We start from the raw sequence: 16,590 nt of genomic DNA on the forward strand, positions 1-16,590 counted from the left end.
GTGAGCCTGTTTCTCCCAGATCAATCATTAAGGAAGAAGAAAATGCCTTTCAGACTTGCCTATAGGCCAATCCTATGGGGGCATTTTTCTCAATTCAGAGTTCTTTCCAATTGGCTCTCTCTGATGTCAGTTGACATAAAACCAGCGATCAGATATAAAGGGCTAGATGGGTCCTCTCAAAGTCAACGGTGCATCAGCACTGCCTGGGGCTGTTAAACATAGACTGGGATCCTCTCAAAGCTGTTTCTGTAAGTCTGAGTTAGAGCCAAGAATGTACCTTTCTCACCAGGTACTGGTGATGTGGCCAGACCAACATCAACTGGAGAGCTACTGGGCCAGTTGTAGGGCTGGTAGGGGGAGCAGCACATGTGTTGGAGCTGGACTTTGAAAGCTATGCAGGAGTGGCCACCACACAGGCCACTCTAGTCTGCCTTTGCCTGAAGAGCTGTGTGGCTCTAATACCACTGGAGGACTTGGGGTTTAACTGCACGCAGGCTATTCATTCTTCGCTCTTCTCTGCAGCGCTTACCGAACAACTGAGGTGGCCCATAGGGACATCACCAGCAGCTTCTTACTCTCCGAATACAATGCCACCATCCAGGAAAGCCTCTACAGGTGCAGTGAAACAACCTGACTGTGTGTGCAAACAGAGAACTAAGGGCCAGCGGAGGGTGCTTAGAGTAGGGGAGTCCCTCTCTCATGCTTCCCTGGGACCCAGACTCCAAGGCTCCCTTGCAATGCCGGGAACACTATGGACAGCTTGGGCTTAAAAGCTCTTGTCTGAGATCACACCAAGGTTGAAAGTGATCCTAATCTCTAAAAGCAACTAAGAAACCTTGGAGAGAGCTAAGTGTTTGAATTAAAAGGCTCCCCAGGGTGGACTTAGAGGATAGATACATCTCTGGGGACAGGAGCAGGGGACTGACCGGTACTAGTGGTGAGGGCCCAGGAGGTCCATCTGAGGGAGCCTCAGACCTTCCTGCCATCTTTGCACTGCAGTCTCTCTATGTCCCAGCTCCCCCTGAGGGTGGAAGGCAGTCTTCCAGCCTTGCTTTCCTAACATAAGGATGAGAGAAGAAGCAAGCCTCCAGTTAAGACATGATCTCTCGGCACCTGCCTTGAGCTAAGCCCTCTATGCCACAGGGAGGATCATGAGGCTGTAGAAGAGGCTCATTAGAATCTGTTCAGTTGTGGAAAGAACTGGGGCCATGAAGGCTTGCTTGGGTTCCAAGAACAGGGAACTAACGGGAATGTGTGGGATATGAAAACTGGGAGGAGACGGGGATTATGATGGAGCTAGTTTGTTCCATCCACCTTCCTGGAGAAAGCACTGTAAGGAAGCCCTTCCTACTGGGAGAGGGAAGGTCTAACTCACTGCTAATGTTAAAGGTGGAAATGGGACAGGGTCTGAGCAGGTGCCAGTCAGGAAGAGGAGGCAGCTGCTGACCTCCTCTCTCATCCTTTGTGCCCCATACTGCAGGTCGCAATGTCCTTCCCGGCGGTATGTCTCCCTCCAGTGTTCCCGTAAGCTGTTCTTCTTTTTGGAGTGTGGTCTATGGGGGTGGGATGAGGTGCTGCCTAGGGAGCTCAGTCCTGTCACCTGTCATTCCCAGGGAGTCATATGAGTCTCCTAGACCTTTGGCAGGGGCTGAGAACTGAGGGAGGACAGCAGGTATGAGCTAGCTGATAGTTTTGCGTCAACATTCACTTGAGTGCTTGCCCATGGAGGATACCTCATCTGTATCTGTAAAGATGGCTGGAGTTACTGACTCAGAGAGCCCCGCAAGGCAATTGTCATTACTGGTCACTGTACCTTGCCTAAGATCAGAACTCAGGCTGATGGGGAACTGACACCTGACCTTAGAGTTGACCCCTAAGCCCTAGCTTCGAGTGACCCCACAAGGTCTATGCTCTTGGTGGGAAAGCCAGGGTACAGGCTGGCCTGCTGTTGTAGTTGCAGTGCCCATCATGTGACACCCTCTCTCTTCTGCAAGCAGCAAAGCCCCATACCTGAGCACACTCAGCAGGCTGCCCCTCCCTGTCCCGGGCTTGACTCATTCCAGACTTGCTCCCTGTGCAAGCCCAGCCATGCATCATAGGAAATTTATTTATTTCTCCTTCATTTTGAAATGCGAGACTGCCAAGCTCTGATGCTCACCAGTCCAGGGTTGTGATAGCATCTTTTGCTTTTCTGAGTCCTTGATGACAGTCCTGGAACTCACCCTCATAACCAAGCCAGACCCAGTGCCGAAGCATTGGGCATGAAGTAAGCGTTTGCTGGATTATGAAAGAACAAATGAATGAATGAATGAATGAATGAGAACAAGGCAGAAGCTGCCTGGGGTCAGACTTCCTGCTAGATAAACTCCAGAAGACTAAGACCACCTTGCACTATTTCTGCCTGGACAGGAAATAGGTGTGCCACATTAGACTCTTTGGACAAAGGATGGCCTTCAGTTGCCTGCCCAGAAATCAAGAAGAGCAGGAGAGGCTCTAAAAGAAGCACATGTCATGTTCTGTCCTCTCCATTTTCCCCCAGACTGTGGTCTGAGAGCTATGACCGGGCGGATCGTGGGAGGGGCTCTGACCTCAGAGAGCAAGTGGCCCTGGCAAGTTAGCCTGCACTTCGGCACCACCCACATCTGCGGGGGCACACTCATCGATGCCCAGTGGGTGCTCACTGCTGCCCACTGTTTCTTTGTGTAAGTGCCTGAGGGGCCCTTGATAAGATGCTGTTGAGGACTTGGAGCCACTAAGGAAGTGCTTATAGGCGCTCTAATTTATAGCTAAGCTGAGTTCCCCAGGGTCAAGCAACTCAGCTACTGCTCAAAAGACTAAGTGTGAATGTGGGTTTGGTTCTGAGCTTGGGCCAAGGATGAAAAATGAGGTCCCAAGGAAAAGGGAGGCAGGCTGGAAAACTTTTGGATCCTTTCCCTGGAGAGCAGATGAAATGAAGCTGCAGGCTCATTGCCACCTCCTGCAACCACAGCTGCAGAGCTAACAGCAGGAGGAAGGGTCTGACAATCTCGGGAAGGCTGTCTCAAGATGTGAGGGACAGGGACAGCAGGAGGGTGGTACAGGTGGCTCCTGAGAGTTCCTAGCAGCCTCTGGGGAACCCATAGCACAGACCTTGTGGACACTGGCTCCCTGACTAAGGAATCTTCATTATCTTGTCCTGTCTAAATCTCCGGAGCTGATGGCATCTGTCCCACTGCCAAGCCTCCATCCTTAGTGGCATGCAGATGAGGTAGTGAGGTGAATCCCACACATAGAAATTGCTTATTCCATTGCTTTTTCCACACTGTAAGGTGCATTTCAGAATAATTTTGAGGAGATTGAGGGATAGTTTTGAGCTTCATAAATGGAGCTATATCCTCTTGTCTCCAGACTGGTACTTCTGCTTTGTCCCTGAAGCCCCCTGCCCCTCGTGGGTAGCAGATGCAGCCAGTGCAGTCTGCCAGGTATATAACTGGATGGCACTCATACCCTGTGGCTCTTGTAGGACCCGGGAGAAGATTCTGGAGGGATGGAAGGTGTACGCAGGCACCAGCAACCTGCACCAGCTGCCTGAGGCTGCCTCCATCTCCCAGATCATCATCAACAGCAACTACACGGATGAACAGGATGACTATGACATCGCCCTCATAAGGCTGTCCAAGCCCTTGACCCTATCATGTGAGTGAATGTGTATCCCTGCTTCCCTGCATCTTTGACGTGGTAGCACCTGTCTATCCAACTTAGGAACCCAGAGTGTCGTTATAGCCAAAGCTGAAGAATTCTTGAGATCATTACATGGAATGTATTTGTTTTACAGATAGGAAAACTGGGGTCTGGAGGAGATGGCTCAGTGGGAAAGTGCTGGCTGAACGAGAATGAGGACTTGAGTTAGGATTCCAGAGCTCAAGTAAAAAGCAGGGCATGCTAGCATGCTCCTGTAATGTCAGCACTGGGGTGCAGAGATGAGGCAGTGCCAGGGTTTGATGGCCAGCCAGAGCTTCTAGTTCCATGTCTCAAAAACACAAGGTTTAGAAGTGGTTGAGGGAAGACATCTTGACATGAATCTTTTACCTCTATACATTTGCATGAGTGGCAACATTCACACATTTCTGTGTGTGCATGTCTGTACATGAGTGTGCATGTATACACACACATACAACACACACACACACAAAAATATATAAGGGAAGGAAGAAAACAGTAACTAGAGAAACTTAGGCCCAAGATTTGAAATATATGTTCCTCGAATGACACATCTCATATTCCAAATTGGCCATGGGGTTAGGGTTTGTATACTTGTCTTAATAAATATAAGCAGATTGAATTGACTCACTGTTATTAACTATGCACTCGAGAGCTGGCAGCCAGTGCCCCTGTAGTGACAGGACACTTAGTTAAAGCATTCTAAGGCCAGAAGGCTTTACTTTGGTTCTTAGTTTGAAGGGATCCAGCCCATCATGATGGAGAAGCACAGTGGCAGGTAATTTCACGTCAGCAGGAGTGTACAGCTACTTTCTCATATCCAAGTGAGAGCAGGAAGTAGGGATGGGTTTTAAACCTTTAAGTCCACCCTCTTAAACCTACTTCTTCCAGGGAAGACCACCTCCTAAAGGTTACACAACTTCCCAAAGCAGTGTCCGCAAGCTTGGACCAAATGTTCAAACATGTAGGTTTGTATGGGGCATCTTACATCTAAGTCACAACACATTGGGAATATTTGATATGTATGGTTGTGTGCATCCTGCCCAACTGGTCCAGAAGAGCAGAGCCTAAGAGCTCCATTTAACATATGGGGAAGTAGAGTTTTAGAGAGACATGTTAACTGAGGCATTGAGTGATGGGCTCCTAGATGGTTGGTTGATCTGACTCTAAGGCTAGGTACGTCTCCTGGCTCTGGGCTAGCTAATGGTGGGCATTGCAGTGAAGAACATGAGTTGAGTGTGCAACATGGAAGCAAAAGGTCCAAATGAGGCTACGTGACAGAAAGATCACAGTGGTGCTCAGATCCCTGGAGACACTGAATGTCCAAGAAGGCTTCCTTCATTCACTCATTCATTCATTAACTCATTTGATTACTTCTTACTGTATGTCTACTACACAGCCAACAGCAAATAGGAAAAAAATAGGAAGTGAGCACCAAGACCTCCAGAAGGGGCTAGTGATGTCGTGTTAGGGGATCAGAAGGAGCTGACAAGGCAGTCAGACATGGTAGGCTGGCAGGCAGTGCAGAAGATAGCTAAGGTGAAGTCTAGAAGAACTGTTGGGACTGGACAGATGACCCAGTGCCTTAGAGCACTTGCTACTCTATCTGAGGACTCAAGTCTCCAGGACCAAGACCAACAGCTCACATTACCTTTCACTCCAGATCCATGGGAACTGGCACCCTCTATTGGCCCCCATAGGCACATGTACTCTTGCATACATAACCATACACAGACACACATAGACATGTAATATAAAATTAAAATCTTTAAAGGGACTCATAAAGACAGGTTAAAGAAACTTAGAAGAGAGCCTGAAGAATAGGGTCAGGGTTGTCTACCATAAGTCTCTTGGAAGGGAAGCAGGCACTTTTTCTCCTTTGGAGGACCAGGCTTCCCAGAACCATTGGAGAGCTCCGATTGGTCCCCCAGACATCCTGGAGCCTTGAGCCAGTGAATGGGTGTTTCCTCACACATTCATTAGGGAAGCAGTGTTTCCACTCATCAGAACAGCCGGTTCATCAGAGCAGGATGAGGAGGAAGAGCCCTGGGAGAGCTCTGATGTGAAGATGTCTCTGAACTGCTTCTCTATGGCCACATGCAGGCTCAACTTTGGAGCCTACAGCTAATCTCCAAGTGGGGTTTGGGGTGGGGTGGGGGGGGAGATATTGATCAACCAACCTTTCCCCCTGCAACTCACAGAAACAAACCATGAATCTGAGCAGGCTTTCTCAGCCTTGTACAACTAATTCTAAAACCATTTGGCTAAAACATCTGAGTTTTGCCAAGTTCCTCTCCTGATGTGAGTGGGTCCCAGGACATGAAGCAGATCTTTCATCTAAGAACCAGAGTTTGGATTTATGTAGCCGAAGGGTCAGGTCATACACTCAGATTTTTGGTTTGCATATCAGGGTAGGATTTTCTTGAACTACAGTATTCTCTGTGAAAATTAATAATTTAAACTCCTCCCCAGACAAGAAGAATCTGCAGCTAAAGAATGCTATTTTTTTAAACAATGAGTATAAAGAAGTCATACTTTGATTTTTTTGTTAATAATCAATATTATGCTTTCCTTTACTTGTCTCTGTGTGTTTACACTCTAACAGACAAAAGGTATAGATACCATTATTTAAGCCCCAATTCGTGAAAGAAGAATTTCATGTGTTCTAGTCTCATTTGAGTTGTTGTGTTAAAGGACCCTGATCAAAAGCAACATGGGGTGGGGTGTGAGAGTTAGGGTTTGTTTGTCTTGCAATTCCAGGTTAAGGTCCATCCATCCATTCAGAGAGTCAAGCAGCGAGACATAGCACATCCATAGTCAAGGCCAGAGAGAATAAATGTGTCCTTGCTTGCTGCCTAGCACTCAGCGAGTTTTCTTAAACAGCCCAGGGTCCAGCCTGTGAAATGGTGCAGATCACAATGGCCTGGGTCCTGTTCTCCATCAATTTACCATCAAGATAACCCTCCACATACACATTCATGCCCACAGGCCAACCTGGTCTACTTAATTCCTCAATTGAGACTCTCTTCCCAAGTGATGCCAGGTTATGGCAAGTTGACATTTGAAACTAGTGATCACCACCAGAATTCTTCCCTCCTTCCTTGGTCCCCACTCCATCCTCAAATACTCACTGATCCCCGAGTGTGGACCAGCCTGAGAAATGGGTGCAGAATGCAGGAGTGAATGTAACAAATGACTGAGAATGCTTCAAAACTCTATCAGTGAGTGCTCTCCTTCTATAACTTGGAGTTGAGTGGTCAGTAGCACAGAGCATCTAAGGGGATCCCATGCCAAGGAAGCTTATGAAACAATATGCAATAACATTTGATTGATAAAGCCTATATGGGAGCTAGTTAGCAGAGGTTTGTGGTCTCAGTCATTAGGTATGTGCTCTTCTTGCCTGGAGGGTTTACTCATTCCATGTAAGATGAATGTTTAGACAGAGAGCCTCCAGGGGTGGCCAGCCAACAGGTGCTCTCCTGGATCAGATGGCATACAACATGGCCCTAACATCTGAAACTTATCTTTCATTGTCCATGATTTGAGGGAAAGGCCTGGAAAAGTTTTAGCCAGGAGAGCTGCTCTTGATGGAGTTACACTTTATTCTCCCTGTGTCAGCTTGGTTCAGGCAACCTCCTACCATAGCACCGGGAGGAGAATGGCTTCACTCATGCTGACAGCCCACTGATGGCTGAGAGGTTCAGATGAAGTGACTGACTTGCATATCTGGTCATTCCAAAGCCTTGGTGGATTGAGAGCCACTGAGAGAGCAAGGATGGGATGCTCCGCCCCATCCATCCCTCTACCCTAAACCCCAACCTTGCTTCTTCTCTGATACCTCAATGTCTTGTTGCAGCTCACATCCACCCTGCCTGCCTCCCTATGCATGGTCAGACCTTCGGCCTCAATGAGACTTGCTGGATCACTGGCTTTGGCAAAACCAAGGAGACAGATGGTGAGAGGCAGAGATGCAAGACTCTGTGTGTGTGTGTGTGTGTGTGTGTGTGTGTGTAGGTGTGGGTATGTAGATGAAGGCTTATCTGAGTGAAAGTTTGGGTGTATAGACTCATAGTTAATATAGGAACATGGACACCTATGTTTAGATCAGCACAGTCCACATGATAACATCTAGGAAAGACTGCCAGGAAACCCAACAGCTAATTAGGTGGGTTTACTGCTCATGACTGTGAGAGGAAACATACATTTCATTGAGAGGCTATTAAAGAAACTATTAAAGAGCACTTGCTACTCTTCCAGAGTACCTAGGCTTAGTTCTCAGCACCCACACAGTGCTCACTACTCCGTGCAACTCCAGTTCCAGAGGATCCAAGGCCGTCTCTTGGCCTCCAAGGGCACCAGGTACATAGAGACAAAAAGTTCATGCATGCAAAATGAAATAAATGAATATTATTAGGAGAGGCTATTAGAAAGGGCTTATCATAGGCTGAGGGTAGCCTGGGGAGAGGTCAAGGATGTGGCACTTTCTCTATGTTGGATACTACTGAGAAGCAGTGGCTGGAAAACCTAGAAAACCTTCCTCATCTAGAAGGAAGGCAGAATCTAGGCTGTAACAGTAGAGGAACAATGGGCCCTGCACTGACTGGGAGAGAGCAGGTTTGTTTGTGTTTTACATTAGGACCTTCTTGCATACTGGGTCCTGGACCCAGGGCCTCTCGCTCATGTCCAGGTGTTTCTTTACATTTTATTTTGGGTCAAGGTCTCAGTAGGTTACCCAGCTGATGTGAAATTTCTTTGGCAGCCTAGACTTGCCTTCACTGATCCTTCTGCCTTAGCCTCCAGGGCAGCTGAGATTACAGGCTGGCACCAGGAGGCCTGGCGGGGACCTTGTTTTCATCTGTCCTAAGGCCTCACTCCATCTGAGCGCCTTGTCTAGGGGTCAGCTATAGATGACTCTCTGTGTCCCTCAGAGGGACACTGCCCTGGCTAGCCTGGTCATGACAGCAGTCACTACACTTCGGCTTCCTATGGTGGGAAGCTGACTCGGCTGGATACAGCCTTCTGATCTTACCTGTTTCACGGATCAGGGACCTGAGGCAGGCAAATAGTTTCTTCAGTCCTATATGCCTGTATATATAAATGGGAGATGAAGGCGAGCCCTAAAATCTTTAGGGGTCTGAAAACAAATGGCATAAGGAGATGGTGCTTGGACTGTAGATGAGTGTGCAAAGTCAGTGTGTTAGTTCCTCTGCACATCCCTGCCACAAAATACCTGGCGGAATAGCTTAAGAAAGGACTGGCTTACTCGCTCACAGCACACGGCCCCTCGTGGCAGGCTGCCACAGCGGCAGTGACGTGGGCGGCTCCTCAGACTGCACTGCAGTCAGGAAGCAGAGTGAGATAATTGCTACTACCCAGCTCCCTCTCCTCTTATGTTCAGTCTAGGACCTAGCCCATGAAGTGGCACTGCCCATATTAAGGATCGGGCTTCCTACCTCCATTTACCTAAGCAAGAAAATCCCTCACAGGCATTTCCTGAGGCTTCTTTCCCAGGTGACTCTAGGTCACAATTCATCCAAACCACAGGCTTGTGGGTTCCCACGAGAGCAAGTCTCTGTGTTCTGGTCAGTGAGCTGTGTCTGGTGTGAGCGTGTATGTCCCACCATGTTTGGGTTTGGACACAGATGTGGTGCCCTCTAATCCCATGAGGCGAGGGTCTGGGTCCTGAGGGTGCAGCTGAAGGGGGAGAAAGCTTTTCACAGTCTCATTGGCTTCCTATCCTTTTTCCCCATGTTCACCTCACACAAGAGAAGACATCTCCCTTCCTCCGAGAGGTTCAGGTCAACCTCATCGACTTCAAGAAGTGCAATGACTACTTGGTCTACGACAGTTACCTTACCCCAAGGATGATGTGTGCTGGGGACCTTCGAGGAGGGAGGGACTCCTGCCAGGTGAGGTCCTCATGCGTGAGGCTCAGGTCTCATGACCCTGGAGGTGGGAGAAGGTGGAGTAATGGGATCGATATGGGGGTCGGAGAGCCACCCTTTCTGATTTGGACCCCACTTTTGCACCAGACTGACTCACCCTCTGCCTCTTTCCTGCAGGGAGACAGTGGAGGACCTCTTGTCTGTGAGCAGAACAATCGCTGGTACCTGGCAGGTGTCACCAGCTGGGGCACAGGCTGTGGCCAGAAAAACAAGCCTGGTGTGTACACCAAAGTGACAGAAGTACTTCCCTGGATTTATAGAAAGATGGAGGTGAGCGCTCAGCTCAGGGATGGAGCCTGGAGGAGGGTGGAGGACATTCAGACAAAGACCATCTGAGCTACGTCCAAAACAGGACTAGATGTCAGGCCTGGGACCAGTCCATGATGTCAGTTTTCCCTTGTTCTCCCTTGGAACAGGAGCCTGTTCCAAGGGTGAACCTTGGTAAGATGTCAACACCAATGTAGTTCTCCTCTCCCAGTGATACCCAAAGGTATCTAAATTGACCACTAGAGTGTGCTAGGAGGTTACCTTCCATGGCATGAAGTTGCCCCTCAGGAAACAGTGGATCTACTCCCAGCTCTGAGGGCTCAGCTCAGCTCAACCCTGCTTCCTTGCCTTATAACTATTTATATAGTCATAGTCTATAATTGTAAAGTCCCGTGCTACGGCCAACCCTCCCTCTTTCTGTGGGCAAGATGATAAGGAACTCAGAGGGAAGCTGCATCAGAGCTCCCTGCCATAAGCCTCGGGGTACACTCCCTCTCTCTCAGAGAATGTGCTAACTAGCATTCAACTGGACTGAACGGTAGGCCCTGGGCTCTCTAGTCCTTGAGCTTCTGTGTTTCATGCTTACCCTGTTTCCTGGTCTCTTCCTCAGAGTGAGGTACGCTTCCGGAAATCTTAACGGTGCCCTCCTCACATTGCTGACTGCTATGAAGATCCTGGCCAAAGGGACTGGCCATTTGCAGCATCTGGACCAGTGATCACCAGGCGCCTTGTTCCTTCCACCTCTGCTGTCTGCTGTCTCTGTGAGAGTGTGTATGCGGTACATGTGTGTTTGCATGGTGTGTGTGTGTGTGTGTGTGTTACTATTACAAGATCTTCAGAAAACAGGAAAACTCAACTCTTCTCAGAATCCCAGGCTGGAAAATCTGGACTTAAGAGTTTGGGCACCAGGTGTGTTCCTATGAGTCTATAAGTGGAGATGGAGCCAAAAATTAGCCCAGGAAGGGCTTGGAACATGACAACAGCAGTTGTCGCTCTCCTAACTCTGACTTGAAGACCAGCCCGGATTGGTCAGACGCCCAGCAGCCAGTGACATCATTGCTGTGCTGGGACAGCAGAAAATTTTGTCAGGGGCTGTCTTGTCAGTGCCCGGACCATCTGTCCTCCATGGAAAGCCTTTACCATCTGTGCTCAAGCATCCAGCCCTCTGGGCCACCTGCAGTTGCTGTGGGTTCCAGAGCTGGGCTCTGCTGTAGCTGCCCATCTCTGGGTAATGACTGTGACTCAGGCTTGCTGTACTTTTGGTCACAAGCTGTTGGGATGGATTTTATTTTTATATTTAAAATATAGAAATAGATGTAACTTTAAGGAGTCTCCAAAAGTCCTAGGGACCTTGGGAGTTTTTTACATGAATCACTTCATGAACTCCAGGGGACCCCTGGGAGTTGAAGCATCCTATAATATATTACTGGCTTCATAAAATCAGGTGAAGTGACTTGATGAAATCCTCAGGGCAGATATGTCCAAGTCGGTGTAGAGACTAGGGACCTTTGAAATACTCAGGGAAGAAAACCCTCGTTTGGGTTGACAGATAGATCCAGTGCATACCGATCTAGCCTCCGAGGACTATAGCCAGCGGGAAGAAGTAAAGATGTTAGTGCTGCACTGGTTCGCCTCTTGAGACCTCTGGGGGAGTCTATGCATACAGCATTGTCTACACCCAAGGGCTGACTATGAAGTTTGCTTGTGTCATCCTTCGTCTTTCAGCTTTGTACTGACTCGAAAAGCTGTGAAGAGAACATAATAACTGCCCTCAGACCCTCTAAGCAGCTTCTCTGAGCAGCCTAAGTTGGCCATGTTCCTGGTCTTCCCTGGGCCTTTCCTCTTGGTCACCTGTTGTTCCTTAACTCCACTCTCTTCAACCCTCCTTGGGCCTACCAGACCTCTTGTGATACTGAGTCTCAGAGGCAAGTTCAAGGAGATCAGACCAGCTCAGGACAGTTCAGGCAAGCTGGAGGTAGCTGGAGTGGCTGGGCAGCATCAGACAGGGCTGGAACACTTAGGGAATCTCTTCAAGGCTGTGAAGGAGGTGGGCAGCATCCGTGTCTGCAGAAGATCCCAGCAATGAGCTTCCGTAATAAAAATGTGTGGCATGAAGAGGTTATTGGGTGCTTCATTGATGGCGTAGGTAGAAAAATCAAGGTGGCCTGCACTCTGCCCCAGTGCCCAGGCATCTCAGATATGCTTCTTGTTGACTTTCTCCTCATCTTTGCCTTCTGCTCACCCACTCACACATCTGTTCATTGATTCCTTCCCCAATGATACCAGAGCTCAGTGGTATCAGGTACTCATGCTAAGTCCAGGTGATTCACATAGCAGCACAGCACCCTCTACTCTGTGTGATGGAAGGGAAGGTTAAGTGTGGATACCATGCTTGGAACATGGGCATAGGAGCCACCGGCCTCACCCACAGAGGTCAGGAAAGTCTTGGCCTACGAGGTGAGATTTGAAGTGAGTTTTAAAGAGTAGGTGAACATTCCTCAAGTAGATATGGCATGGGGTTAGACATTTCCCCTCGTCCTCTCCCTCTGCCTTTGTTATCTCAGCAAGAAAGATGCGTATAAGCCCCAGTGATTACCTACTTCTTTAAAAGAGGGCTGTGGCCTTTGGCCTTTTCTGCAAGATCTACTCCTCCACGCTTCTCCCTAACTTTTGCTGCTATTTGTTTGTTTTTTGAGAGAGGGTTTCTCTTTGTAGCCCTGGCTGTCCCGGAACTAGCTCTGTAGACCAGGCTGGCCCTGAACTCAGTAATCCATCTGTCTCTGCTGGGATTAAAGACCACCGCTGCCCAGCAGCTCCCTTGAGTTTTAAGCATTTATTACACTAACTGTAACAGTGATGACTCCACTAATGACTGTCCGGCACCACTACCACACGTGTGCATGCCTGTTGCCATAGCCAGCATTTTCTAGGTCTGCATGCACCTGGCCTACGATACATCTATTTCATTTGTATCTCTCATTGATGGCCAGGTGATCCTTCCCCTGACTCTTTTCTTGCTTCATCTGCACAAGAAGGCATAGGATGGTGGGGACTGTGGCTACTGGATTTCATTTTTACACTAACATGACTCCAATCCTGCCTGTAATTTCCATGGTCTAACTCAATCAGAGTGTGGTTCTCATCCATTAACAATTCCTCAGGGTGCTCCATCAGCTGGAGGCTTTCTCCCAAGTGGGTTTTCTAGGACCTGTGTCTTTCCATTGTGGGACTGTCACAGCTGCATTATCTGCTTTTGGTCCCAAAGGAAACCATGTAGAAGACACACCCATTTCTTTTTGTTTGTTTGTTTGTTTTTCAAGACAGAGTTTCTCTGTATAGCCCTGGATGTCCTGGAACTCACTCTGTAGACCAGGCTGGCCTCGAACTCAGAAATCTGCCTGCCTCTGCCTCCCAAATGCTGGGATTAAAGGCATATGGCAACACTGCCTGGCAACACACTCATTTCTTAAATGCCTGGCTCAGAGGTGATACATGTGAGCATATCACAGCTATGGGAGCAGGAATTACAGTCTTTGGGAGATGCCCATAGGACAGTACATACTCATTTTAGAGGACAGCCAGGTATCTCCGTCTACCTGAAGAAGCTCACTATTACTCTACAAGCCAAAACTGGGGCTGAGTAACAAGACTTTGGCCACTATTGTACATGTTTCTCCAAATAACCAATTCTTTGCAGGCTATGTCAGACTTCAAATTATAAGCTGATAGGCCAGTAAGGAAAGGCATGGAAATCGTACAGGGGGCGGGGAAATTAAGCTCTACGAAGGAAATGGAAAATTTATTTCTTCAGCCCAGGACACCCATAAAGGCTAAAATCTTACATAAAAGAGGTGGTAAAACTTTCTAAACTAGCCCAGAATCCCCAGGGAGCTATGCAGTAGTGGAAGGGGGCAAATATAGGAATACTGTCCCAGGTTCCCAGATCCTAAACATCTCCAGATAGCAATCAATCAACCCCATAGGCTTTGCCATCTCTGTTATCTGTAGAGTTTATATGGAGTTTCTCTGGGATGCAAATGAGAGCCCCGGGAACGGTTGGGAACAGGGCTGGTGAACTCTGTAGAGAGGAGCCACTTGCAGCTTGGCTGGTGATCTGGCTGTCTCTGGGGTTTGATTAGCTTCCCGGGGGCCATTGTTTCTCATAATTGCTCTCCTTTGTTCGGGTACAATTGGGAGAACAGGAGGAGATGCACTGGGAATGCTCCTGGCAATGACAATGAGGAGGACAGGGACAACAGTTCAGTATCCGCCTATGTCAGCTGCTGCACAGAGCACCTGACATCCATTATTCCTGTAAACCTGTAATCCCACAAAGCATGTGGTAACTATCCCAGCTTTGTAAACAAGGAAACAAGGAAGTGCACCTCCCAAACCATAGGCTCTCAAGGGCCAGAGCTGCACTTTGAATCCGTGGAAGTTGAAGCTTTTCCCTACACTTTGTACCCTGCCTATTCCAAACCCAGGTGAAGCCCCTAACCTGAGACCTCAGTAGGGTCTGGCTCTGTGTATCTTCCCAGGATAGGAGGAATGGACCAACTCCCCAGGGACAGCTGGGTGCACCAGAAGCTTAGACTTAGCAATTTCCAGAACCTTGGGGAAGGGCATCGGGAGTCAGAAGAGGCCCCGCCCTCACCTCCAAATGGTTGATTTCCTTGTCACACTATGACAAGCTGTCATTCAGTACACATCTTTGCCTTCTTGATCTGGGTCAATGGCTCTAAAAGGCACATACCATTCATTCTCTACTTCCTCTGCACTGGTCCTCACCTCTGGTCATTTGGAAAAGCTGTGGCTCAGCCCAGGAAGTAAACAACATCCTGGTCTTGCAGCACATCTGCCCAGAAACCAGGGAGGGCCATGTACTAGATGATGGGTCCTGGACCACCCAGAAACAAAGCTTTGTTTAAAACAGGCCTCCCAGAAAGACGAAGGCCTCGCCTGATGTTTGACCCTTGGCAGCTCAGCTCCTCCAAATAGGAGATAGAATGTAGACATCACAGGATGCCTTCCCTACTCAACCCGGAGTCTCTAAGAGGCAGCCACACCTGTGCTTTCCTAATTATAGTGTTGTAGTAGAGGTTGGACCCAGAGTACCTGGAGATGCAAATTCCAGCTTCGACACTTAACTATGAGATCATGAGCAAGCCAATTCCTCTATTTCCTCATATGCAAAGTGTGTGTATCTCTCCTCTGAGCTTTAGAACTAAATGGGATGGTAGCCATAAGCAAGCAATACAAAGAGTCTATCTAGTTCCTTTGTCACTGTATCCCTTCAGCAAATAAAGAAGAGAGATCAAGTTAGCAAATCTTTAAGTTCTAGTAAGTTTACCATTTCTCTGAATAAGCTTTCTAAGCAGTGGACTGATCTTTCAGGAACAGATACCAACACCTAGGGAGGGTGCCTCTCCAGCCGGCCATCTCTCTAAGCCACAAAACAGCAAGTGGACTTCACCTGTTCCCTTTGCCACATGGAAGAATTCTCCTCTAGGGCTTAGTGTTTTGACCAATGGCCTTTGACCCGCTAATGGAGTTGGCAAGTTTAGAGCTGTGAGGGTCACATGTCCTCAAGCTCACTCTCTTCCCACAGCCCTCTGCCCACGTCCAGTGGACATTTGTAAGTTCTCGTCTCACTGAAGTCTGTGTGGTTTTTCACAGTAGAACACCTCCTCTGTGATAAAATCACCAACTTCCACACCACCCCAACTCTTTCCCTTCCTCCTCGGGGCCTCTGGCTGACCTTTCTTGGTGGTTCATAGATTCTGTGATGGTGTTGCTGGGAGATGTGCCCACGTTCTCGTCTCTTCTGTGGTACATGATTATGTGGGCTATATCTCTTCTCATGGTGGCAAAAATAACCCACAGCAGAGAGAGGAAGAGTCTATTTTCACTCATGGTTTTAGGGAGTTTCAGTCCTTTTTGGTGGGGAAGGAATAGTGGACGAGGATTGCAGAGTGGCTCGTTACATCTTGGCATTAGACGTGAAGCAGAGGGTACTCTGCTAGAAATCTGTCTTATCCACTCCTCTGCTCCTGTCTCTGGTTACATCCCTTCCAAACCAGATCCATTTCCTCCAGCAAGGCTCCATTTCTTAGTCACTGTTCTTCTTGTGACCACATCAACTCTTATGATAGAAAGCATTCAATTGGCATATAATTTCAGAGGTTTAGTTTCTTATCATCATGGCAGGGAGCATGGCAGCACACAGGCAGACATGGTGCTAGAAGAGTAGAGACTTCTACATCTGGATCCATAGGCAACAGGGAGAGGAAGTCACGGAGACTGGCTCTGGTTTTTGAAACCTCAAAGCCCACACCCCTATGGCACACTACCACCAGCAAGGCCATACCTTCTAACTCTTTCAAATGGTGCCAACCCCTTAGCATTCACATACAGGAACTATGGGGATCATTCTTATTCAAACCACCACAACCTCCTAAAAGTTCCACAATTTCACCCCAACTCCCTCCAAATAACATTGCTACCTGCAAGCAGTTTGTACCCAAATGTTCATACATATGAACTGTAAGACCCTGTCGAGCCTTAGCTTACCGGAGACCTCCTGAGTGAATCATGTGGAGCCTGATCAATGCAAAAAGCAAAAAGATTTTTAATGTTCCAGTGCACTGGGGCCGTCCCAGACCCTAAGGAGAGGAGGTGA

General features: G+C 48.3%; 1 protein-coding gene across 4 annotated transcripts in view; it reads left to right on the forward strand.

Annotated features, from left to right (window-relative positions):
- Window positions 1-12,026, forward strand: part of Tmprss13 (transmembrane serine protease 13) — a 29,766-nt gene extending 17,740 nt beyond the window's left edge. For all 4 annotated transcript variants that reach the window (XM_031345214.1, XM_031345212.1, XM_031345215.1 and 1 more), the window contains 8 exons: window positions 523-615; window positions 1,481-1,524; window positions 2,540-2,702; window positions 3,503-3,675; window positions 7,556-7,654; window positions 9,466-9,608; window positions 9,762-9,914; window positions 10,522-12,026. In XM_031345214.1, coding sequence (XP_031201074.1) covers window positions 523-615; window positions 1,481-1,524; window positions 2,540-2,702; window positions 3,503-3,675; window positions 7,556-7,654; window positions 9,466-9,608; window positions 9,762-9,914; window positions 10,522-10,548 — 895 coding nt within the window. In that variant the 3' untranslated portion in view covers window positions 10,549-12,026. The remainder of the gene's footprint in view (window positions 1-522; window positions 616-1,480; window positions 1,525-2,539; window positions 2,703-3,502; window positions 3,676-7,555; window positions 7,655-9,465; window positions 9,609-9,761; window positions 9,915-10,521) is intronic.
- Window positions 12,027-16,590: the final 4,564 nt, after the last annotated feature.

This window comes from Mastomys coucha, unplaced genomic scaffold, assembly GCF_008632895.1.
Source record: "Mastomys coucha isolate ucsf_1 unplaced genomic scaffold, UCSF_Mcou_1 pScaffold23, whole genome shotgun sequence".
NCBI classification, from domain to species: Eukaryota; Metazoa; Chordata; class Mammalia; order Rodentia; family Muridae; genus Mastomys; species Mastomys coucha.